We start from the raw sequence: 25,298 nt of genomic DNA on the forward strand, positions 1-25,298 counted from the left end.
TAATGCAAATCTAGCATAAATTTAACAATCTTAATTATTTTACTTCTATATTAACCCAAATAAATTTGCAGGAAAATAATCTTAATTTTGTATTTATTTCTTGCTGCTTCTATTAAAAAGGGATATTCTCAGATGTTACAGACTTAAAGAATTGGCATCCTGATGGTACACTTTGGTAGGGATGTGATAAAATACAACACATGCTGTAAGCACTTTTTTAATGTAAATCCTTTGCATACGAAAAGACCTCTACTCATTTGAATGGGTTTTGGAACAAGCCAGTATGTGAAAGTAAAATACCAGCTTCAACTTATGAAACAGCATATATCTACAATAGTCACATTGTCTCATATTCCCAAATCAATATTTCAAATTCCCTCAGGACAAAGTATTCCTTTGCAGTCTCTGTACAAGCAATCATCAAAACCCATTCACATGCTGCAGCCCTTAAAAGAGTTCCTATTTGCATACTGGCTACAGGGGAAAGCAGAACTTCTCTCACATTATTTATACTGAAATTATCTGTAAATATACAGTCAAGTAATTCATTACTCTGTTCTTTTGTGACAGGCTTCTTGAAAGCACATGCACCGGTGCTCTGCTGGGCGGTCACAAAGGACCCTGGGTTTCAACCCTATGTAACACGATACACATTGCAACAGTTGGGGTTTTTTTTGTAATTAACATTAATGTAGAGTTGTTTCAGGATCAGCAACAAAAGAAATAATATCGATAAATGAACCTGATGCCCTCTGCACTTTAAATCATTTTACAAAAATACCAATCCACTGAGTTCAGTTTTCTCTCCTTCTATTCCGTTTTCATAGTAGCTCATGGGAAACATGGTTTGTCTCTCGCTTGCCCTCTCCTCCCCTCTCTTTTGAGAATTATCCTCTCGCACAGGAGCAGCGGAGTAACCTTAGGCACAGTCACCTCCAGCACAGCCCTTCCTGAGCAACAGTAGAGGCACGTCGGCGGCATGGTCACATCATGCCGGGCTTGAGCAGTTTCCAGGTAACAAAATGGCTCTTAAGATGCAGTTGCCAGCTGGTGCATTTTTACTGGAGCCCTCGGGGACCTGAACTACCCCAGGTAAATTCTAACAATACAATGGTAAAGGCAATAATAATGTGACAAAATATCCACTTCTGCACAGCATGCATACTACTGTTTCACTGGGAAGATCTATATACAAAGAACACCTTGGCTTTTTACTGCTCTGCAAATTAAAACAAATGAGCAGCGCTAACAGTAGCAGTAATGCTGCAAATAAGCATAATAAAAAACAGGGCATTTGTAGCATGTAAACATTGAGAAAAAAATGCCTGCATATTTTCAAACAAGTGGATACGGGATATATTTATGTCTCAACCCCACTCAAGCAGGAAATTACTTTTGTTTAGTAGGTACTGGCTATAACCACAACAAAGCAGCGCAGCTTGCCGATTATGGCCCTGAAGTCAGAAATTAAAATATTTACCCCTGTATGTGAGGCTCTTCAATGGCATAGAGCTAGTGCACGTGTTTTTACACCCAGCTGCACCCCACTGCACCCCAATACCAGGAGTTAATGCCATAATCTGTGTGAAAGGGGCATGGGCAACCCAGGCTCTGCTGATGCCTGCCTGTGTGCAGCCCCCGGAGACCCTTAGCAGCCAGCCACTATTAAGGCTGCACTAAGTTACACTGGGGAGCACACCGGGATAAGGATCACAGGAGCAAATAAGCCACCTCTGCAACCTCTTCTTGAACTGTGCATTGCCCAGCCATTTCTGAGGCTCCAGTATCTTCACTGATGGGCAATTTCTAACTAGAAAACTAATCATTAGCCTATATGCACTCTCTTCCCTTTCTTCTCTAGGCACAAGGAAATATGTGCACCATTGTACTTAGACTACAAGCTTTCCAGGCCTTCTCTTTGCTGTATGTTTGTACAGAACAAAGGAATGAGGAGGCTTTTGTAGTCTAAAGCAGCATTTCCAGTGTTGCATTAATTCAAAACAATTTAGTATACATATACGCTATCTATTCATCAGTTTCCAAGACCTGCATCCCCAATATGTTATGCAATGTCTTCAGTGAAAGTATCTGTGCAGATACAATTGCAAATGTTACAACTTCCTCTGCTTTTGCAGTGCTGATATTTCTGTGCGATGTGAATGTTTATAGTCCAAAGTCCGTATCACTACAGTATAAGTTAAGGGTAAAAAATTTCCATTCAATTTACCTTCAACTGCGTAAGGTCCTCTTCGGTCAGACAATGGTCTTCTGCATTCCTAAGTTCTGCATTTGCCCAAGCGTCGATTGTGCCAGATAAACTAAGAAGTTTTTCCCACAAAGCCTGAGCTCTTCCCAAATTATCACAGTAGTTTTCAGTCTTTTCATTGATCTACCATGAGATTTATATACAGAAAACACACAGAGATTTCAAAAATGTTGAGTTATATTCCAAAAGTAAAAGCAGCATAATAAAATCGGAGTGAGATGAAACAACCCACAAAAACAAGTGCGGCAAGGGAAAAAAAATCTCATCTATCTTCACAGTGAACTGGTCATAGAGAAGATATTTAAATCCCTGCCACACATGTCGCCAAACATACCAATCACAATGGCAGCTTGCCAGTTTTAAGGCAGGTTTAGGAAGGAGCCTTGCTCATTAATGTTTATCTACTCTCAGTAAATACCATCTAATCTCAGTATTGATGCACTGCTTAGATGGACAGTGGCAAACATTTCTCACCAAAAGCACCAGCATTGTAATTCTCCAGATTGTCTCCAAAGTCTAAATCCACAGAAGTTGTTATGGAAGCTTACAGATTCATGCAGAAAGCACAAATATTGCCTTTCTGCATTTCCTAGAATTATTTACTGCCAAGGAGTACCCATGATATAAACTACCTGAAAGATCAGAAACATTACGCCAATAGACACTCTGCAAGCTTTGCTCTGGTTAAACACTTCGATTTATCTCTTAAGAATCTTCGCCATATTGCACTTAATTTATTCCAAATATTACACACGCGTCAGAATCAATTACTGTAATGCATAACAGATAAGACCACCCTGATAATTTACTTTTTACATACATCCAGCCATCTGTCAACAATAATGTTAGCCTCATTCTCAAATGGAGGCTCCTCAAAGCTTCTCATTTTATTGAGCTGGAATTGAAGGTTTTTGCAGATCTGATTTATTTTGTCTACATCTTCAGAGTGATCATTAAATTCCTTTTTTGCCTCATCAATCTGTGAAAAAGACCAAATGGATATTTACAAGCATGTTTACTTATGACTGTTTATTCAGCAAAACATTTTTAACTGATGTGCTGTTCTTTTTAGTTTAGAGAAACAACAGCATTACACAAAATAATCTATTTTATATAATATGATGAGACTAGGAATGTATCCTGTGTTGCTATATCCGTGTCACGCTGATAGGAACATTTCCCTGTTAGAAATCCATATCATTCTGTTATTGGCTGCAAAACAGCTGAGTGGGACCTATGGATAATATATTTCTGACTAAGAGAGCCAAAACCACAGTTTGCTTTAAAAGTTGTAATTGCAAGATCCAAGGGGACTGTACATCCATACACAAAACCTCGGTTACAGAAATAAACAATGTGCAACATAACAATCATCTGAGATACTATTGCAACTCTAAAAAATATAACCTGGCATTCTGACCCGCAGGTTTTCAACTACTTTTAAAAAAAAAGCTTAAATCCTACTTAAACATAGCCATTGTCAAATCTGCCATTGCCAGGAACTGAAATGTCCCTTTTTCTTACTTTCTATTTAAACACTAGACTGCTTCTTTGTGCTTAATTGTAATGTATGTCAGTGTTTACAAACAAAATGGAAGCTCGCTGGAAAAGAAACACTGACCTCTAGTGTTAGGCAATTTGATATTAAAAGAGCGCCTTATTTCCCAAAGACAAACATTACATCTTCTCATATAGATACTGCCAGCCACTGAGATAAGGGGAGGGACGGCAGAGCAGCACTCACAAACCAGAACAAGGCAGAGAATCTTCTCTGTTATTATTTTATATAATTATAAATAACAAATCATCAGCACTCAAGGACACGCCTTGTACTGTGCCCGCAGCTATTGCGGACCGCAATTCTGAGAGTGGGAGTTGCAAAACTCAAGGTGAGGAGGAAGGGTTGTTAACAGAGCAAGGGGTTTCCATACAAGCAGGGCCCAGGGTATGCAGGCAATCTCCCCTGCAGCAGGAGCCCGAGTGATACGAGGTGCCAGAGGTCTCACTGGTGAAACCAAGAAAAGACCCTGCCTCAGGTGAAGGGAGGGTGGCACACACGGACACCATCCCATCGCCTGAGGGAAGAAAGCGCTTGCATTCCTTCTTAAATTTAACCATCCCAGGCACTGCCTGAGAGCAAATGTTCCTGAATGATACGGGTGATGCCTCATCAGAAAGCCTAAAAATGGGATCTGAACAACCAGTTATACAACCCAGCCAGGAAATGTGAAACCTGTACAGTAAAATGGTCATGATGGACATGCTGCTGTTCGCTAATCCATTAGTCATGGACAACTATGTCCAGTGGTTGTATTCATTTAGCCAAGAAGAACGTAGCTGGCTGTCAAATTTTTGTCTGAAAAAGTGGGAAACTTTAAACTGAAGGAGGGGGTGTCCAGCAATACCTGCTCATTCAGTCTCATCAGCTAATGTAAAAGCTACTGCAAATGTTTAACTGCTACCAAAGACAGCATGGAGCAAATGTTGGTTACGGAGGCCAAGGCTCTCACATAGAAGGTCTGCCTTCTAAGTAGGTTTGTAACATAGGAGAAGCGAGAGGAGAAATACCGAACTATGTTGTTATGGCTAACCGCGACAAAGTTTGGTCAGCAAAGTCAGTGTGAGGGCAGAGATTCATGCTGCAAATGTAACCAGCTCAAGGAAATACTGTATCATCAGCCCAGTCAAAACCATTTTGGCCTCCAGAAGTCCACACCCCAAGGCAGCACCATGCTCGCAATCCCCAAGCTGTCTCTGAGCGCGGTGGCAACGACATACAGCGAGGTACACAAGCTCCAGCCTGGGAAGCAGGATAGATCTGTCATGGCCCAGCCTCTGAGCACATGTGCCATGCTGACACAGCCTTATGGCTCCTGTTCCTGATCCTGCTTGCTCGGGGCTAGCTGAAGATCTCTGCACAGCACTGCATGGTGCAGACAAACCCCGCAGTCCTGCCTGGGACCCAGTGACATGAGCAAGGAGAGGATATGGATCTAAATTCTTGGTCATAAGCTACAGCAACAACAGAGAAACAAGCAGCTCCAAGGAGTGCATTACCTATTATTTTTGCCTTAAGTGGTACACCATTTTAAAGTATCTTCTTAGTAACAAATGAATTTGCTATTTTTGTATATTTGCAAACTGCCCACTATAAGGTTTTTAACTCAGTAGAAAATATTCTAAAGGGTGTGGGTGAATATGGCTGATTTTAACATGTGTATTTGGTAGGATGGGATTTCATCTTCTTTTGATACTAGATCATAGTTTTTCTATATTGGTTGGTTTTTTTTTTTAATCCCTCCCCTTTAACCAGACCTTGATTTGCTAAGCAAAGCTAGACATCAGCTGAAAACGAAACCAGGGTATGGTCCCTAAATGTATTTTGGAAGCCAAAGTGAAAGTAAGGTCTTAACATTTGCCCTGAAGGCTGGGTGTGCAAGGGCAACCCTACACGCGAAAGCTCCCAGGAAAGGCTTTTCTTTGCTTTTCAGTAAGTTCTTGTTACTCACCTTTGTTATTAGTCTGTTCAAATTCTCCTTCCCCATGTAAGAAGTTTGCTGTGAAAGCACAATCTCCTGTTTCTGGATGATGCTGGTCAGACTAGTTTTGCAGCTTTGATATTGCTTCAGGAGCTCCAGAGCCCTTGCACACTGCTCCTGGCTATTAAAAAGACATGTATTATTTATGGCCTAAGCATAAACCAGCAGCCTTAACCTCTTGTCTGCTTCCTTCTCCTATATTCAAACATGTGGGGAGTTTGACTGTGATGTTTGGAAGAGAGAAAAGGGGGGATAAACCGTACCAGTCATAAACCCTGCAACACTGTATGATACCTGGTGTGGTATTAAGACAGGTTTTGGAATCAGAAATGCCCTTCACCACCATATGCTTCTGATTCACATTTAACTGTGATGTGACCTGAGCAGTTCTGTTTATATGATACTCTCCACCTGAAAGGTGAGCTCAGTCACCAATAAACTGAAATACAACGTACAGCAGATATCACAACAGCTTGGGTGGTGGACAGTGGGAAATACTACCTCAGCTCAGCCTTCAGTGGGATATGAAAACAGATTACTCCCACTGACACCTGTGCAAGCCATGAGGATTAACTAGAACTGTGCCAGTCCATGCAAAGCCTCTAGGCATCTTTAAAAACTGTAAGAGAAGGACAGATGCCCTGGGTGATCAATCATAGCCTTTCCCAGTCCTCAGTCTCACAGACTTATCAAACCAAGCTCCTTTAGTCTTTTCCTGGCTAAGAGACTGTTCCCAGCTGTCCTCTTCCATTTGTTTCAGTTTGACTTATCTTTTCGAATGTGCTGGCATGAAATTCACAGCAAATATAGAAGACACATCATTCCCAGCAGCAGCCAGGTTTTTCTTTTGGATACCAATTAAGTCCAACACATCACTGCATACCTGCTAAATGATGGGACTGTGATGTCTTAAAAATAAAAAACATTCACAAGCTTTGGCTGCAAACTTCTATGTGCAATTCTTGGCATTATGATAGTTTACAGCATCATAATAGTAACATTTGCTACTGTATCAATATTTAATTTACTTTAAAGTATGGTCTAATGCTTTTCTGCTGTTTCATTTTACAAGCAAACTTCTTACTTGTACAATACTACTTTAAAATGTAACTTTTCTCCTTACCATTCAGCAAGCAAGAGTTTTGTATCCTCCCATAACCTCTCTGTAACTCTGCACTGTTCATTTGCTTCCTCTGCTTTTTCCTCTTTGATCTGTGGGAGCTTATTAGCAATCTCTCGCATAGGTTTCATTTCAACAGCAGCACAATCCAATTCCTTTTCCAGTTCCGTTAATGATTTTACCCTTTATTAGAAAAAATGAAATACAGCCTTATATTAAAGCCGGTCTTTGATTTTTTTCCCCAATGTAATTACTAAGTTCCCTAGAAATTCATCCTGAGCTGCACATACCAACTATATTAAATGACATCATAAAAAGTCTAATTTGATCTTCAGTTCGTGTAATTTGACACAGTCCTTCAGATGAGTTATGCTGACCTAAGCCCTGTGAGAAAGTAATCCAAAATCCTAAAGTCCAATAGGGTCTGTATGAACATAGTGAATTATTTTCTATTAAAAGGTAAGTGCATTCTGACTATCTTAAAATATGGTCTAAGAAAGGAAGCTATGCCATAGGACGGGATTTCAGAACTTAAAAAAAGAGTGGCAGCTTATAAACTCCTCCCCCCTCCCTTTTTCCACCCGCATAAACAGTAGTGAATTGTTTATTCATCCTTTGCAAGGCTGTAGAGAGCTCCTCTGAAACAGTATCGGAGACATACAAATCATGTTAGTGGCTTTCTGCGGGTGTGGTAAAATAACACAAGGCTTCTACAAGCGCAGAGTTTCACATCACACGTGTAAGTGCTCAGCAAGAAGACCTGTCTCCCTGTTTGACAGTTTTCTTACTGAAAACTATGATCATAACAATCAACCTCCTTCTATTTTTTCTTCATTAATGCTGCTTCAAACACACACATACATAGAAGTTTAAAAGAAAAGTTATTTAGGCTGTGAGGCAGAGAATAAACCATAAGCTCACAACTTCTTTCAGCACTCCACAGATACTTCAAGACACATGCAAGTTTCAGTGCTCTACTGCAAAGGGGCCACAGGCCCTCTGAGTTCACTGAAATTATGAAATTAAGAGTTTTAAAAAAGAATTCACCTTTGTTGAATAGCTGGAATTGTTGGATCCTTCAAGCCTATTTTGTTAATTCTGTCACGTAGATCCTGAATGTTTTTAAGGAGTTCACCGTTTTTTGTGGAAAAAATCTTGTATAAGTCTTTTTCCTCTGTAAGCACCTGTTCACTTGAGGGTTCATAAGTCGCATTTAGCTCTTCAGATAAAGTCAGAACAAGGTTTTCACAGCAAGTCTTTCTCCCACATTCAGCATCTTCCAAACAGATATCAACTGTTTTCAAGCGTTCATCCAAACATTTAGCCTCTTCTGCCATACGAGAAACTTCTTGTGCAGCCTCTCTCAATGCTTTTCCCTGTATTTCAGGTTGACCTGAGGGATCTGTGAGACATTTGATGGAAGACTGAATCTTCCTCAATGAGCCCATAAAAGCTTCCAGATCTTTAAGGACTGTCTCGCGGATCTGCATTTTATGGCTCATTTCTTCAAGCTGGTTTTGATAGTATATCATAATTTTACTTGCAGCTTGCAGGTCTATTGGATTAAATTCATCTCTTGCTGAACTATCTAGGTGTTCCAATTGTTTGCACACTTCAATCTGATTTAATATGGATCTCTGTAGCTCCTGAAATTGAGAGAACAACCGACAGTGTTAGCAAGTGAAAGAAAATCTGTATCCTGCATTCAAGCTGAACCTATGACTGAAAAAAAAATTATACTCGCAATAAAATAAGTATGCTAAACAGGGTGGTTAAGAAAGAAAACCTCTTTTTTCCTACTTTGGACTTTGGTGGAGGGAAGGAAAAAGAAGAAAAATGAAATAAAATGGTATTCCACGCACAGAGAATTTGGTCAGCACTATAGAAAGCCCAAACCTCTTTCCAGCAATCAGACAAAAAGGAGAGAAAGGTGAGAGTCCTGGGACCGAAACTAGCAGGCTGTCACAGAGGGAGATCACTCAGAGCACAGGCGGGCACATAGATGTTTGTTACTCTGCCATCTTTTAAGTGCTTTATGCTATACTGCTGGAGGAGACTTACACGCATTTAAAAATCTCTTGGTGAAGTCTGCATGCTATCTGGTTACGGCCCTCAAACAAACAGCAGTGTGTCAGTGTTGTGAAACTCCAAATGTGCAGGGAGCTGGGAAAAAAATGCAGGGCCCTTCCAGCTAAAAAGAGTCATCTCAGACAGAGAGTGCACATACTCTCTGCCCTACAGCTTGAGAGACCTAAACCCTACTTAGCTCAAGAGCCAAGGGCAGACAAATGCAAACTTTCAGTTCTGCGTAGCAGTCAGTGTGTTTAACTCAGAGTGCTTATCAAGAACAAAACAATATTCACCCTGCCTAATAGACAGACCAGAGCCTAGGCATAACATACTGATAGCAAGTGAACAAGTTATTGCATACATGCAGAGCTTCCAAAACCATCCTGGGGTGTGCTCAGATACCTCAGCAGATGTGACACAAGACAGCTTAGCTTAGCTCACAAATTAACACCACATTATGTATTTCACTCCACAAAGTGATATAAAGCCAGGTGGGAACAGTGTAAATCTGGAAAGTCCTAACCTAAGATGAAATGTTCACGACTATGCTTTTTACAGTAGAGCCTATTGAGGGTCCCTGGCTGGCTCTACAGGAACAAGAACATTTAAAGCAAAGGGAGTAAAATGCTGTTAGACGTTAGAAGATTTGGGAAGTCTTGTGAGCAGTCCCAAACTTCTGAGTGAAAATCCCATTAAGTTCTCCAGTTCCTAGACATATTAAAAACTATTCCAGCTAGGGTGTGATCTCTGCATTTTCCCTTACCTTTAGTTCCCTATAAGCAAGATCACTATTCATCAGATTGAACTGCTGGATGTCCTTTTTCTTCAGCCGCTGATCTAATTCACATAGAAGAAGGGATTCATTTTCTATTGGCAAAACAATTTCCAAAGCAGTCCTTAAAGAGTTTGTTCTACAAGAAAGATAACAAAACATGAACTGGGAAAGCAAGCAGAAAAAGACGCTCAACATTTTACAGAACAAAAAGCCACAAAGATAATGTAATTGACTGTCTAACAGATCTAATCCTCCTGCTCCTGAGGTCAAAGGAGTTTTTCCATTGATTAATAAGAAAAGCACTGTGAATCGCAGTGAATTTAACCAAAAGGTTCAAGGAAGTAACAGCAAACCTGGGAATACTGCACAGTTGATGTTACAGAGATCTGGCTCTGTGCTTCTTGGAGAGATTCACACTCTCTGCAATGTATATATGAACCAAGTATAATTAAGAAAAGCTTAATTTTATGCAATTAAAAATGTGCAGGTATTTTCTGTAACACACACTATTCCCTTCACAATACACACATTAGTTACAATGAACTATTCCTTAGCTAATATCATTAATTGTTCTTTTATACCTGGTACTTATAATATCCTGAAGCTCTTTCCATTCTCCTGTTAGTTTGCTTCTCGTCTCAGAGATAGAAGCCTGCTGCACTTCATCCACAAGATTTTCTAAGGCAGATGAGATGTTTTCCCATTGTGTCCAGCCAGAATTGGTTTCACTCTCTACCACCTAAAAGATACGCAGTGTTGATTGCATTTATATGATAACTGTATTTCTCAAGGGACTGGACAGTTCATAAAATGACAGTCACAAGAGTCTCTGCAGAAAAAGTGAAAACATCACCTGAAAGTAAGAGTATCTATTGCTTTCTTTTTCTTTAAGACTTTAAGTTTTTAGCTGCATGCACATCTCTACCATCTCTACCAACTTTTTATGATGAAAATTTCCATGTTGGATATATGCCTTGGCTACATTTTATAAAAGGTTCAATAAATAGGGTTCAGCCATTTTTACTACAAGAATGAACGGAAAATATCTCAACTTAGTTATGTTCAAAAGAACAAAAACAAGCATAGAACTGAACCAAGTTCTGAGATGCTAGATAACCTTTGTACTCCTTTCAAGCAAGGACTTGAAAAATTGCTGTAGTAAATTCTCCAGCATCAGTTATGTGCCTTTTATCATCCCCTTAAGGTTCTCACAAACCTGATCAAGTTATAAGTCCTGGAACAGTTTCATTCTGCACATACACCACTGCCATTTGATCGTTCAACTCTGATAACTCCACCAGCCCTGACCATGGTACATCACTTACCACTCCTGCTGACAAAAAAGCTGCTTTCCGTAGTGTTTTTTTCCATGAGACCTATTTCAGCCTGCAGATCACAAACTGAGCGCCACCAATTTCTTCTTTCAGCAACACTTGCAAAACACCACTGTAGGAATGCAGTTCTGCTGAATGCTAAACCCTTGATTTCCCTTCTACTTCTAATAAACCTGGTTGTAAGGATGCTCCTTTTCCCTTGGCAATACACATAACACAGAGAGGTGAGGGCTCTACATGAGAAAATGACAACTTAGGCACCAAGTATGTTTTTAAAAGATGAATACTTACCTGTAGTTCAAGCAGCTTATTCTGAAGGCATGAAGTGCCTTGTATTTCATCTGTAAAGCCAGATGCTACTTTATCTCTGCTGATTTGCAGAAGTTCCTCCACGTTACTTCTTTGTGTGTTATAGCTAAAGAAAGATACGATCACTTTCAGAGAGAATATTACTTCTAATTTAGTGGGACATGGCAGGGGCTGGGACTTGCTGACCAACAGATTACCGTATAAAATAAGCACAGTCTATTGCAAATTTATATTTTTACCTAAGTCCCAAATGAATGGGCATAAATGAGCAACATATAAAAGAGCTGAGAAATTGCTCACCTGCCTAATTTTCAAGTATGAATGCCTGCCTGCATTCTCTAAATTCAGTTTTATGAACGTAAAAAGGTCAGTTCTTTAAAAACTTTACACATTTCTTTTATTTTGCGATATTTGAAGTTTTTAGTAAGACAGATACAGATTTTTCTGGCCCAAGAAAAGAGCAGAAGAAAAAATTTTCTAGCTTTAAGTGTTCTTGCTACGAAATCCTAATGTTTGAAGCATTTAGCTATTATAGTGCTTCCTTATCACTTACAGAGCAGTATTAAGTAAATTGTAGTAAAACAAGAACAGAGTTCTGCATAGCAAAAGTGCACCCTATGTTCGATACATTCAATTAATTTATGAATGTCTAGCATAGTATCACCTCAATATACATGCATTTTATCCTTTAAAAATTACCTCTCTAATAAAGCTGGTATGGGCAAATCACTGTCTTCCTCAAATTTCTTTGCATAGCTTTCTCCATTGTGATGTTTCACATCTGGTTCCAAAACTGTATCTGCAGCAGGTCTTGAGGTCTAAGTAAATATAAAAAAAGGTAACAATGACCTCTGCATCACGCTGTGTCAATACATAGTGAAAACTCATGAAAGAAGCAACTGCTTCATGTGTTCCTGTCCCAAGGAGACAAGAGATACCATTCATGAATACAAGATGTGTCATGAACCAAAAGAGCAAATTTTTGAACACTTGCAGCCAGGTCATTCATTCCTTCCACAGATACTGGGTCTTTGGCAAGCACAATCCACTTGTGCAAATTTTTGCTGCAGCTCCATGGACATCCTTGGGCAACCACAAGGCACTGTCTTCTGCAGCTTCTGTCAGGCTGCTTATACCAGATGCCTTTGCATGTGTCTCTCCCTTGATTCCAGGATATACTCTACTGCTCAGTTTGAGGCTGGCTGATGTTAGTTATATAATTCATACTTTGATTTTCCATGAGAGAACAGATTTCATCATTCTATCAGGGACTATATTAGTAGCCTTACAAGAGATCTCCCTTGATAATAGCCAATTCCTACATATCTTCAAACTTTATGTAAATGCAATGCAGTGGGTCCCTTCCTATAAATCACCAGTCTGGAGGCTGTCTGATGAGCTGTCTGCAGCCTTACTTGCATGAATGTTTATCCTAAATGAGACATCATCTGTGGCATCCAAATGATGAACTGCAGTATTCTGTCTCTCTGAAATTAGTTCTAAGAAGTTACATGTGTTCTGGTTTTCTCTGTATTTTTCTAAAGCAAACGCCTCCAACTCTTCACTATTTTTCCTCGCTGTGTCCTCTGAAACTTGTTCAAATTACTGGGACACTATGGGGGATTTGCACTTGAACACAGCTTCACACGACTCTTCCAGCCGAAACCCACTCTTTAGCAAAAGATAATGCAAGGTTGGAGACTCACATCTCCTCAGGATGCCTAGTGCTGTTCCTTGCATGTTACTTTTTAATATTTACTTAGTCTACATTCCCAAGTGCAACAGGTTTTTGACGTCTGACCAGAAGCCCGGGCTCCAACCACAATAAGAATAGTAACAAAAATAATCAGTTTTTCCTTTTGCCAATGATCTCCCCCAGACAGAGCACTGTTTTCTAACAGTAACTATGGACTTCTTACCTCCGTTACCGAAAGGATATCAATTTGTTGAGAAGAACCAGGCTTTTCTCCATTCTCAGAAGCAACAATGGGGCTCCTACGGTTTAAAAGAAATTTCAGCTTAAGAACAAAATATGAAATACAAAGGGAAAAAGAGAAATCCTGGCTAATGATTAAAAATAGTGCTAGTTTATGAAACTTAATACTGAATGTTTAAGTGTACAGTTGCCCATAGTAATATACTGTCCTGGTTTTGGCTGGGATAGAGTTAATTTTCTTCCTAGTAGCTGGCATAGTGCTGTGTTTTGGATTTAGCATGAGAACAATGTTGGTAACACACTGATGTTTTAGTTGTTGCTAAGCAGTGTTTATACTAAGTCAAGGACTTTTCAGCTTCCCATACTCTGCCAGCGAGGAGGTGCACAAGAAGCTGGGAGGGGGCACAGCCAGGACAGCTGACCCAAACTGGCCAAAGGGATATTCCATACCATGGGACGTCATGCTCACTATATAAGCTGGGGGGAGATGGCTGGGGGGCAGTGATCACTGCTCGGGGACTGGCTGGGCATTGGGTGACAGGCAGTGAGCAGTTGCATCGCTTGTGTGTTTTTTTCCCCTGGGTTTTGTTCCTCTCTCTCTCCCTTTTGTTTTACTTTTCATTACAAATTATTATTATTATTAATTATTATTATTATTATTATTTTATTTCAATTATTAAACTCTCTCCCACTTCCCACCGGGGGGCGGGGAGGGTGAGCGAGCTGCTGTGTGGTGCTTAGTTGCCAACTGGGGTTAAACCACGACATGTACATAGTAACGTACTTGGTAGTACATTTACAATACCACAGAATTCATCCATATATCTGATTTCTATGAATCTACAACACATCACGCACTCAGTCACCCACTCTTTCTTAGATAACTGTCCTTTTCCAGCATGAGACAGCAGGGCCGTGTAAGTATCTGCCACAATTTGTTGAAGTTTTTCTAGCTTTTGTTCACAGTCTGCAGTCAGTGTGCGTATGCCTGGGACAGTTTCTTCTGACAGTCTTCCCAATACTTCAAGGTCTTCTAATGACTTGCTAAGTTCCCTCAGGCTGCCTTCGTGTGAAAAAAAGGCCTAAACAAAGAAAAGCAACATAATTAACTCATGTTGAAGCATAAGGATATGCAATTATTCTCATACATTTTTCTATTTCCATTGTCTTCTTGGATGAGTGCATTTAAAGTATAAGATGTCAAACCAGGAGAGAAACATTTATTTTCCCTCGATTCTTTTTCAGATAGAACCAGGAAAGAAATTAGGATTTCTGGCAACATGTTCCCCAGCTGCATTCACAAGACTATACTGACTCTTGCTTGATTTTGAAATTCATTATGTTACTACAATTTTAGCTACTTTTGGTCCCATGTCGTCTTCACACTGACATCAGAAATACATGTCCCATTGACTACAGAAAAAATAGCATTGGAAAATGTATTTAAAACATTCCCCATCAATAATTATACTTTCTAGGGTGAAATAAAGATATACTAAAACCCTAACAAAATACAAGCAGAAGGAATGCACCTGAGAATGCTTATTTCTCTTTACTCTTGCATATGTAATATTTGCTGAAGATGAACCCATGAGAAGCAAAGACTAAAACTCCACTGAATTCAATGAAGACCAGAATTTCATCAGGAGAGCAATTTCTTACCCTCATAAAGTGGTAAACCGGCCACATCAATGCATCTCAGAGAGGAGGATGAAGGAAAATACTAGAACCAAGGAAGTGTAAAACCCATTGCTTATGGAATATGTAAGATTCACCATGACCCACCCTGGCAAGTGAAACACGAATGTCTTAGTCTAACTCTGTGGTTAATTTATACACAGCACAAACACCGAGGTAAAGTGCAGCTATTGCACCGCGAGAAGATACTCTCACCTGAAGGCACCTAACATCATCTACACAACTGTAACAAATCAAGGGAGTCACAGAACACGTAATCATTTCTTATTTTTATACTTTGCACAGCTAAATCAGTTTTAATGCTTCAAGGCTGTCTTAAAAAAAAATGGAAAAAAGATACCATCCATGTAGAAAGCAGGTAATTCTAACAGTCTGCAAGGAGGCTAATAGCTGCAGTCAAAAAAAGTAAAGAAATAATTTGGGTGGTCTCTTTGTTCTGTGTTTACATAACACCGAGCACAAGGGCCCTGTTCCACAAACACATGCTGCAATAATGTACCTAAAAAGGAGCAAGAAGGACAGACAATGCATTCACAAAGAGAAGTAGGTGAGCAGAAAAGGAGTGTGGCAGGTACCTCATGTTCCTTGATGAGCCCTTTAGTTTTATCCATACTTAGGAGTTTCTTCTCTTTCCCTAATTGCTTATTGATTTTTTTAAAAGTTGCGTTAAATTTCTTTTTTTCCCTTTCTACTATGAGCTGGACACAGGATACAATTTCATGATGAACTGCCTGCAAAATTCAAAACACATTATCCCTGTGAGATAGTGAGATGGTATTACAAAGCAAATAAAAACCTCAGAACGTATTGTGACAAAAAAATTGTTATTCAAAGATGCCAGGCCTAATGAGGACAGACAGCGGATTCTCCTTCCTATATTATCTCACCTCCCATCTTTTACGAACATCTTTACTCTTTTCTTCCACTACCAGCTTTTCACAATCAGATGAAATATTTTTCAGTTGTTCAGCTGCTTTCAAAAATTTGTCAAGAACTTTATTGTCCAGAGCATTAAAAGCTTCCTGCAAGAAAAGCATCATAATGAAAAATAAACAGAACCGAATGTAGCTTATTTATCTAATAAAACTACATCAGTAGCACACAAAAACCATGCATAAAGCATGTATACATTGCATGTGTGGGCTGTGATGGCCCTTGCATGGGTGAGTATGATGGCATTCTCCACCCTTGAATACCTGTAAAAAGGTTGCAGGCAGTATCAGTGTATGCTTTTTGGAGAAAAGCAGATGTTGTTCTTGTAACTCCTCTTTTAGGGGCAAATTTGGTACCAAAGAAGAAAGATTAAGGTCCCTGAACGCTGCATCATTTCTAGAGAATATACGTGGCCATGCCCCACGCCTGTCAGAGAGCGGGTGAAAGGTCTGCATCAGTGTGATAGGACCCTATGAGATGGCCTGCAGTGAGGCTCTGCACTGCTCCTGGCACACGGCCACCCAGGACCTGCTGTGCAAGATGAGGCAACACAGATTTTGGGTGCTTCCATTTTTCATACCTCACTAAGGACTCCTTTAAGAGATCCAGATTTTGAGATTGGACACTTTCTTTACCAGTTAGCCACTAGGAAAAAAGAGGTGATTCAGTATTTATAATCACATTTCAAAAACCTGTCCAAGAATTCAGGCATGTGATTCTTGATGAGAATCTTAATTATTAATCAGGCAAAAAAAATGGCTGTAGTTCAGAACATGATGAGTTCTGATGGGATGATGGAGTAATTTAAGTTAAGACAGGGCACTGAATAAACTGCCATACAGATATACCTTTCTTCATTCAAGCTGCCTGCCATGCTAACAGTGCTAAATCAAAAAGCTGAGAAAAGCATTAATAGCTACCAAAAAAAAAATTCTGATATTTTTCTCACTGTGGTACCTTAGCCTTTTAGATACTAAATAGCACAAAGAAATACTCAAATTCAGCTGGCTCAGAAAACAAACCCACCTCATATCTTGAAACACATTCTTCAGGACTTAATTTTTGACTGACAAGTTGCACAGCCTTTGAAATGGAGGCCTCAAGTTCTTTCTGGGATTCTTCAAAATTGAGCAAAGCCTCCTTCTCTGAGGGTCTCTTCTCAGATTTGGACAAGATGTTGTTCATGTCACCCATGACAGCCTTGGAAGAAAGAGACTCTTTTCAGAACATGCCTGAGTGTCAGTAATTACGTAAAGCTATTGCTTCATAACATCACTGAAGTTTTTCGAGTTGAGATACTGATCTTTGAAATGTCTAGTTTTTGCCCCAGCAAGAGTCTGGGAGACTGATTCCAATAGCATAAACCCTTTTTTATTTTACATGAAAGAAAAGGAGACTTCCTAATCACATAATGCTAAAATTAGAGATGTCTGTCTGTATAAAGTACAACAACAAAAAAAAGAAGTACCTCTATTTTCTCTCTGGCTTCTTTAATTCGTGCCTGCAGCCCAGTGGTGTGAGAATGCTGTCGGGACACCTGACTTGAAACATTTTGTGTCAGGGATTGCAATATCTCTTCTGCTGCCACAACTTGTTCTTGGCATGAGGTTCCCCTTGCAGCCAAGCTCTGGTTGAATGAAAAGCATTAGAAGCTTCTACAGTATTTATGCCTTTTTGTTTAAAGGAACTGAATGAAAAAGCCAGCCTTGATCATGGATGGTCAATATTTGGTCAAGGAAAAATCTTATATTCCAGTTATGGTCAGTGTATTGCACTGCAAAATCTCTGTGTCGAGAGAAAGAAGTCTGCTGCCATCCACAGGGGTTTCTGTTTGCTGAAACAGTCTTTCTGTCAATGTGATACCTCCCATGTCTTTGCCTCAGAGCCAATTAGAAGTATTTTTTAAACACACTCTCCCATCCAAACAGCTTTCCAAATGAATGTACAAACCACTCATTTGGATGTGCATCGTCTGATCATGAAGTCATCCAAAAGTAAACACATATCAAGGCTCAGATTTTCTTGCGGTACTCAGTACTAAAAGGCAGGAAGCAGCCGGGTATTTTGCATGCAAAAGTAGTGTGATTTATTTGAATATTTATCATGAAATGTCATTATTAGAGCTGTTTTGATCTATGAATATTCAGCACATTTTCCTGTTTGAAGTTGTCAATTAGCATTCTTCTAATGATAATCGGTGCTTTATTCTGGATCGCGACCTATTGTACCGCAGGTAATAAGCAACCTGATCTCTTCTGCTCACAGACATGGAGATACAATACCAGTCACATTTTTGGAGGCTGTATTTCAGGGTGTCTTTTGTTACTTCGTTGTTTTTAACAAACTAGTGCCACACTGCAAAATGAGGCTTATTTTATAAACATATGCCCACAATTACAAAAAGATGAATAGATTCTTTTCATAGGTTCACACTCCTAATTCTGTCAACTAAACACAGTGCAAGAAGGCACAAACCAAAAGTAAACTAACACTAATTCTGGTTCACAGTTATTGTAGGTGGATTTAATGTACCAAAGAAGATCTATGTTTAATTTTCGCCCTTAGACAGAAGAGCTCCAATGAAACCTCCTTCTGGTGGTCACCTTCCTATTGTTAGATTATATTGGCCCTGTTGCAGAAATAGGAAAAGGCAACATAAGACACTGCTTCAGCTTCTCCAGCGCAAAGCTTGGTATCTTTGTTCAGTCTCACCTTCACTGGCAGGTGAAGAAAATAAATCAAACTTTGTACTGAAGCTGCCGAGTTATATACACATATTTCCACCTGCCATCTGCTAGGGGGGGAAACAGTAATCCCTGGCAGAGAGACATGGGAAACAATAGAGACTAGTGGAAGTAACAAGAAAGTCATCAGTGCTCATTATGGATGTTTAGAGCAACTGCCTATAAGCTGAGATGCACAAATTACCCAGCATGCTGCTGAAAATACTTCAAGTATTCCAGTTTTTGACAGGTAAGCCTTGAATACAGCCAAGCTGTCCCAAACCTCCTCCCTGCACTGCAGGGTAGATGACAGAAAGCACTGTATCACCAGGGGAAATTCTCAACTCGGCACCTTGCAAAGTTTTAGTCTGCTGCGAATGCTGTGCTGGACAGGGAGTAATTAATATCACTCAAGAGCAAACCGCTGATCAGTGGCACCAACGGCATTTCACTGGCACCTGCGTGTCATCTGGACACACTGATGTTGGAAGATTCATTTATAGCTCATCTGGGAGCGACCCTGGGAAATAACATCAAAACACTAGCATTGCCTTGACTTTTTACCAGTGTTACAGCACAAAATCCACATTCATTTCTGCTTCACTGGTGATGGCTCATTTTACCCCAGCCACGAACCCGTGCTGAAAGATGAGAATCTGATGAACAAGTATTTTAAGCAGCATATTTCCATTTTCACCTGCAAATGTTCCTCCATCTCAGGTTGCACAGGCCTCTCATGACTGATCTCGCCAAGCAGGCATCCAATCTCTGCCGCCCAGCTGTCCACCCCTCCAAGGAGCTCTTCAATTTTCTCCAGGCTCCCCGGAAGCTCCCTGGTCTTTTCAGCAGCATCTGTGCTCTCTTCAACAAGCTATAAACAAAGAGCAGGGTAAGATGTTCATACCCATCATCGGTTCATGGGTCTCTCCACTACCCTCCTGCAACACACACTCACCACTTAGGTTACCTTCTAGCTTTTGCACCCAACAGGGATCGAAGGAGAAATAAATGCCAAACATACTGGTAAATAAACCATGTGAGGCTCAGTTCTTCAACACTGAGAGCAGGTGGGACAGCACAACCTGTGCCCATCTGGCCTGCCCCCTCCCCTATAAGCAAGCAGCCACAGCCACACTACTACGGAGAATAACTCCTGGGCTGCAGCATCCCCCAGGCTATGCCAGGGAATTGTCCAAGAGAACGATAGCTGGTGTTGGTCAAATCAAGACTAGGGAGCATGCTAACAGTTTAATGGTACTGGGAGTCACAGGCCAGAGCTCAAGCATTTGCCCTTGCCTTTTTATATATAAAAATAAATGTAATATATATTATAGCCATAATGTCCAAAGCAATGCCAGAAAAATAACTCCTGAAGTCTCTAAGCCTTTGTAAGGGTGCAGGAGGCCTCTTTATCTCTGTTTTCTGAATATATTTCCTAAAAGCATCTCTTACTACGGGTTTTTCTAGGAAACTCCGGATTTCCCTCACTCTTGGGAACATGTTTCCTTCGATCTTCTTGCATTCGCATTAAGCTCATCTCCTACAAAAGTGTTGTAATTTTTTGCCACCATTTATTGTCACAGCAGTACCTTTAATAAATGTCAATGAACAGTTCAACTTAGAAAATTAAGAGCTCTAATATTCCCAGGCAGAGTGAAAATGTCATTCTTGTGAAAGCATTCTAGGAAATGTAATGTATGTATATTAAGCAGGTTGTATAGGAACCTACAGCAGCCTAAAAACCTGACAAGTGAGCTGGTGCAAAGTTGCACAACCCTAAATATCTATGCAGCAATAATTACTTTCTACTAGCTAAGGCAGAGATTATACAATTTAGCAAAGGCTCACAAGCTCTTAACAAATTGATTACTTCCATCTCTAGAACTGAAAAAGAGCTTTATCCTGCAGTAAGATTTCCTTTTATAAGTGGCTTTAAAATTTCCATTTAAAAAATTGAACATTTTCCATCGTGTCATAAAGAGCATTTAACTGAGTCACAAAGACTTAAGAATGGGATACCTCTGTGTATTCTCTGTTCCTCCTGTTTTAAAACTCACAATACTGAGTTGACTGAAACATTTATTAACCTCTGATTAGCAAGCTGATAAGTCTAGAAAATATGATTTCAAAGGCTGCATAGCAAAAGAGTCACATGAAACTAGTAACTTACAAAGTGTGTCCTCTTGATGAACTTAGCCCACCTCCTGTTCAGTTTCTTCAGCTCTTTGGCAATATTTGATCCAACGTGCTCTTTGCTGACTTCGATGAGATAGTTTCCAGCTTCATTTAAGGAACCATGAACTGAATTCCACTTTGCCAGGATCTCAGCAGGGATCTAGACAGAGGCATTGAAATAATTTAAAGCAGAACCCTGCCAAAAGTTTATTTCCAAAATGAGGAACAGAAAAGCAACAACCACCACCACTGTCATGTATAATGCTTTCCTTCCAGGAGGCTTCCAAGTATCTCTGTCTGTCATTACAAAGAGAAGTCCAACCACACACCTCTTTCGGATGCTCATTTCGTTTTTCTTCCAGCCACGTCTTTAGTAAGTGGATGTTTTCTGTATAATTACTCCAGGAAGACAAGACTTTCTGTAGGGTGGTATTTACATTGGAAATATAGTCTCTGCACATAGAAATCTTTGACTCCACTGTCTTAAAAAGTTTGCCAATTTCTTGAGGATCTCCAGCTAGGACATCAAATAGGGAATATTATTACAAATTTGGAAACAGAGAGGCTATTTTATGCAGAACATAAATGTGAATTAAAACTGGCGACAGCACATCAGTTCAAAATAGAGGTTTTCATATCAGTTTCTGTTCACGAACTTACCTAAGCCAGGACTGCTTATGTTTTTGTTTTTCAAATCTTCACAGATGTTAGTAGCAGTTTCTAGTTGTGTTTCAAGTCTCTTTTCTTCAATGAAATTCTGCCCAAAGTGAAAAGTAATTGGCACGAGTAACACTAACCCGCATAAAACTAGGCACGAAATGCAGCTTGGGATACATTTTTTTCAATATGAGCCTATAACCTGCAGGTTAAACGTAAACTGAGCAAAGCCCATCCAGCAACTCATCTGCACCCTTTAGTCTGAAATAGACCTGTTCCTTTTTCTGCTCGTGCAGAGAGTAACTTAAATGGGAATATTAACTCCTGAATGCCATTGCCTGAGTCACAGCCCTGCATGAGTCAGGACTGTTTATTCCAAAAAGTTAAGGCCCTAGGGCAATATTGAGAAATGGCATCTAGAACAAGTCAGGCAGAATTTAGTCACGTAAGTCAAAAAAGTGGTGAAAGTGAAAGGTGGGTTTCCTTGCATGCCCAGAAATATCGAGGTGCCTAGTTCCTGCCACAGATCAAGTATGATCCAAACTGGGGATAGAAAGGGTAAGAGAGGAAGAAATGTGAGCAGAGGAGGAGACTTGTGCTTTGAACATTCACACAGGGAATGAAAGGGTTGATCCTCAGCCCCCCCTCTGTCTGAGCTGCATCTCACCCCACTCCTACAAACGTCCTACCTAGCAGGCTACAAAACAACCTCTCCTGTGGCCATGACAAACCTGGGCCACCACACCACCACTCAGCCAGGACTGCACAACATAGGACCAGTAGAGAAAGCTAGAGAAAGAATTCTATCAGCTTGAGAAAGACCATGAACCACAACTGTAGAAATAACATGATAGTAAGGTAGGAACCCAACTGAATCAAGAAACTCAGCACAGATTAACTCTGTACTCCCATCTCACCACAGGGTAAGGTTAATACTGCTCAGGAAAACTGGTATTTTATACAACTTCTTGTTGCCTCCTTCCACAGTTCTGATGCTGGTGAAATTCCCACTAATTTAACTAGGGATTTGCCAGTCTGAAAAGCTTCTGAGAAACTCTTTAGAAACTCCACTAAGATGGAATTCAGGGGGAGTCCCACTAACTGGATATGGGGCAAAATTGATGGCATCAGCGTTTTCATCTCTCTGCCTCTATTCTTGATGCATCTTTGGCAGTATTTGGGGTAGGGTAATCCATCCCCTCCCATAAGCCTACACATGGCATCATTTTAGTAACTTGAGCCCAGAAGCTAAGCTAAGCACAAAATATAACAAAACAAGACAATTCATATTCACCACGAAGCATAAGGAGGTAAGGAAGCTGGAAAAGGAAGAGGCAACAGCAAAAGGCAGTATTAGCCAGCTCTGTTGGTAATGGTTGTTTTTGAAGATAGCAACTACTGAACTACCCCAGAGAGGTTTGAGTTAGGGAAGGGCTGCTACTGCTGGCCCTATAAATAGTCTAGAAAGAAAGAAAACTTCCCAATAAAGAATAAAAAAGGGCAGAGAGAAAATTACAGTCACAGCTCGCTCTGTTTCTCCAAACTGAAGACAGAACTCTCATTCAGAGGAAAATGGGAAGACATGGAGAAAGCTTCTGTGGAAGTCTACCTGTCCTTCTTTGCATAAATCCCAGATCTCACAAGTCTACCAAGAAGATACTAAGATAGTCAACTATCTTAGTATCTTCAGATGAGGACAGACACAAGCTTGAATCAGAGAGAGGTGGGGAAGAATAATTATTGTCAGGGTGTGATACATATATTTTAAACTTACATTCCAATTTTCCAGCAGTGATTCCACAGACTCTTTTGTCCCATATTTCATGTCCCAGATATTTAGCTTTAACATCACCTCATTGGCAATAGCTGAGCACAGTCCATAGTGGTATTCAAGAAAGGTGTTGGAGTTTGTGAAACGAATATTGCTGAATCTGCAAACAGTGAAATGTTCCAAAAGTTGATGCAAAATCATTGGCTATAGAAGGCATTAATGTATAATAACATGTAGATGAGGCACTTAGGGACATGGTTTAGTGGGCATGGTGGTGTTGGGTTGACGGTTGGACTCAGTGATCTTAAAGGTCTTTTCCAACCTTAATGATTCTATGATTCTATGATTCTATAAGGTTTTTAGCCTAAAACCCCAGAATTACAGACACAATTCACTGGTCACTTTTGAAAATATCCTCCAACAGATATATGGGGTTGCACAACCTGTAGATCTCGGTGATTTTAAAAGGTGGAAATTAAAAATTAGAGAATCCACATCACCAGAGAAATTTTTATATTCAAAATATTCATGTTTCCTACCCCTAGTGGGTGTTTCCTATCCACACTAGCAAAGGGCATCTGAAAAGTTCCTGTTAATGAGCTCCACTTTCTACACATAATTAGACATTCATTGGACCAATGAGTGAACCTGCCTGCTCCACATAACAGTCAATCTGTGCTTAGGTGGAAAATGCTCTTTTTCTGCAAGTCATGGATAAATTTTGTGCTTTGTTCAGAATAGCAGAGCAAGTCAATAGCAGAGCTAGAATACAACATAGTCAAAGTAAAGGGAATTTGAGGATCACAACCTTCTTTTCATTTCCTCTAACTTTTCAGGCAAGACTAGTGGCATATTCTTCTCATCTTCGTTCTTAAATGATTGAAGAGTGTCCAAGTGAGAATCAAAACAATCCATCAAGCCCTGGGGAGAAAAAGACACAGTAATCCATTCATTTTAATTCTAGAGTATTTCACCTGGGAATCTGCAAGTCACCTGCCATTAGGGTAAGAGCTATTAAGAAATAGTCAGCACAAGACAATCTTCCAGTGTCTTTATTCATTAAAGTGCAATGAAAGTATTTATCTCATCACCTTCTAAAGTGCATATTTAGTGCAGTACTACATGATTTCTCTTACCATTGTGCATCTAGTTAAATATAAGAAACATGAAATTACACTACCCATGCTATCAGTTTTTTCCTCACTTTCACTATCATCTTTAGGACAAAAAAGTGGCATTGTAACAGTTTCAGGATATTAGGTTGTTCTTTGCTATGTGTTAGCAAAGACTGACAGCAAAACCTGTTGAATAAACCTATTATGTCACACTTGCTTAATACTTTATTTGAGTGCTCAATAAATGTCCATCTAATACCATTAGGCGGACTTTGGCCTGTTCAGGACACTGGTTGAGAGAGTCCCTTGGGAGACGGTCCTGAAGGGCAAAGGGGTCCAGGAAGGCTGGACATTCTTCAAGAAGGAAGCCTTAAAGGCGCAGGAGCAGGCTGTCCCCATGTGCCGTAAGAAGAATGAGCGGGGAAGACGACCAGCCTGGCTGAAAGGGGAGCTCTTGCTGGGACTCAGACTCTGCCTGATCTGTGCCAGTTCTGTTTAATATTTTTATCAATGATCTGGATGAGGGGATTGAGTGCACCCTCAGTAAGTTTGCAGACAACACCAAGTTGGGCGGGAGTGTTGATCTGCTCGAGGGTAGGAAGGCTCTGCAGAGGGACCTGGACAGACTGGATCGATGGGACGAGGCCAACTGTATGAGGTTCAACAAGACCAAGTGCCAGGTCCTGCACTTGGGTCACAACAACCCCATGCAGCGCTACAGGCTTGGGGAAAAGTGGCTGGAAAGCTGCCTGTCGGAAAAGGACCTGGGGGTGCTGGTTGACAGCCGGCTGAACATGAGCCGGCAGTGTGCCAGCCATGGCATTGCCAAGACCAATGGCATCCTGGCCTGTATCAGAAATAGTGTGGCCAGCAGGAG

General features: G+C 40.3%; 1 protein-coding gene across 1 annotated transcript in view; it reads right to left on the reverse strand.

Annotated features, from left to right (window-relative positions):
- The window catches only part of SYNE2 (spectrin repeat containing nuclear envelope protein 2), a 200,260-nt gene that overhangs the window by 138,950 nt on the left and 36,012 nt on the right, over positions 1-25,298 (reverse strand). Inside the window, exons 13-33 of the mRNA XM_009273371.2 lie at positions 24,115-24,227; positions 23,310-23,466; positions 21,539-21,635; positions 21,208-21,395; positions 20,874-21,038; positions 19,401-19,574; positions 17,449-17,607; positions 17,007-17,180; positions 15,935-16,069; positions 15,623-15,778; positions 14,208-14,431; positions 13,333-13,408; positions 12,113-12,231; positions 11,396-11,519; positions 10,352-10,509; positions 9,759-9,906; positions 7,973-8,571; positions 6,929-7,108; positions 5,776-5,926; positions 3,087-3,245; positions 2,228-2,389 (exon numbers count right to left, since the gene is read on the reverse strand). Of these exons, the coding sequence (XP_009271646.1) occupies positions 2,228-2,389; positions 3,087-3,245; positions 5,776-5,926; positions 6,929-7,108; positions 7,973-8,571; positions 9,759-9,906; positions 10,352-10,509; positions 11,396-11,519; positions 12,113-12,231; positions 13,333-13,408; positions 14,208-14,431; positions 15,623-15,778; positions 15,935-16,069; positions 17,007-17,180; positions 17,449-17,607; positions 19,401-19,574; positions 20,874-21,038; positions 21,208-21,395; positions 21,539-21,635; positions 23,310-23,466; positions 24,115-24,227 (3,618 nt within the window). The remainder of the gene's footprint in view (positions 1-2,227; positions 2,390-3,086; positions 3,246-5,775; positions 5,927-6,928; positions 7,109-7,972; positions 8,572-9,758; positions 9,907-10,351; positions 10,510-11,395; positions 11,520-12,112; positions 12,232-13,332; positions 13,409-14,207; positions 14,432-15,622; positions 15,779-15,934; positions 16,070-17,006; positions 17,181-17,448; positions 17,608-19,400; positions 19,575-20,873; positions 21,039-21,207; positions 21,396-21,538; positions 21,636-23,309; positions 23,467-24,114; positions 24,228-25,298) is intronic.

This window comes from Aptenodytes forsteri, unplaced genomic scaffold (assembly GCF_000699145.1).
Source record: "Aptenodytes forsteri isolate BGI_AS27 unplaced genomic scaffold, ASM69914v1 Scaffold479, whole genome shotgun sequence".
In the NCBI taxonomy this organism is placed as follows: Eukaryota; Metazoa; Chordata; class Aves; order Sphenisciformes; family Spheniscidae; genus Aptenodytes; species Aptenodytes forsteri.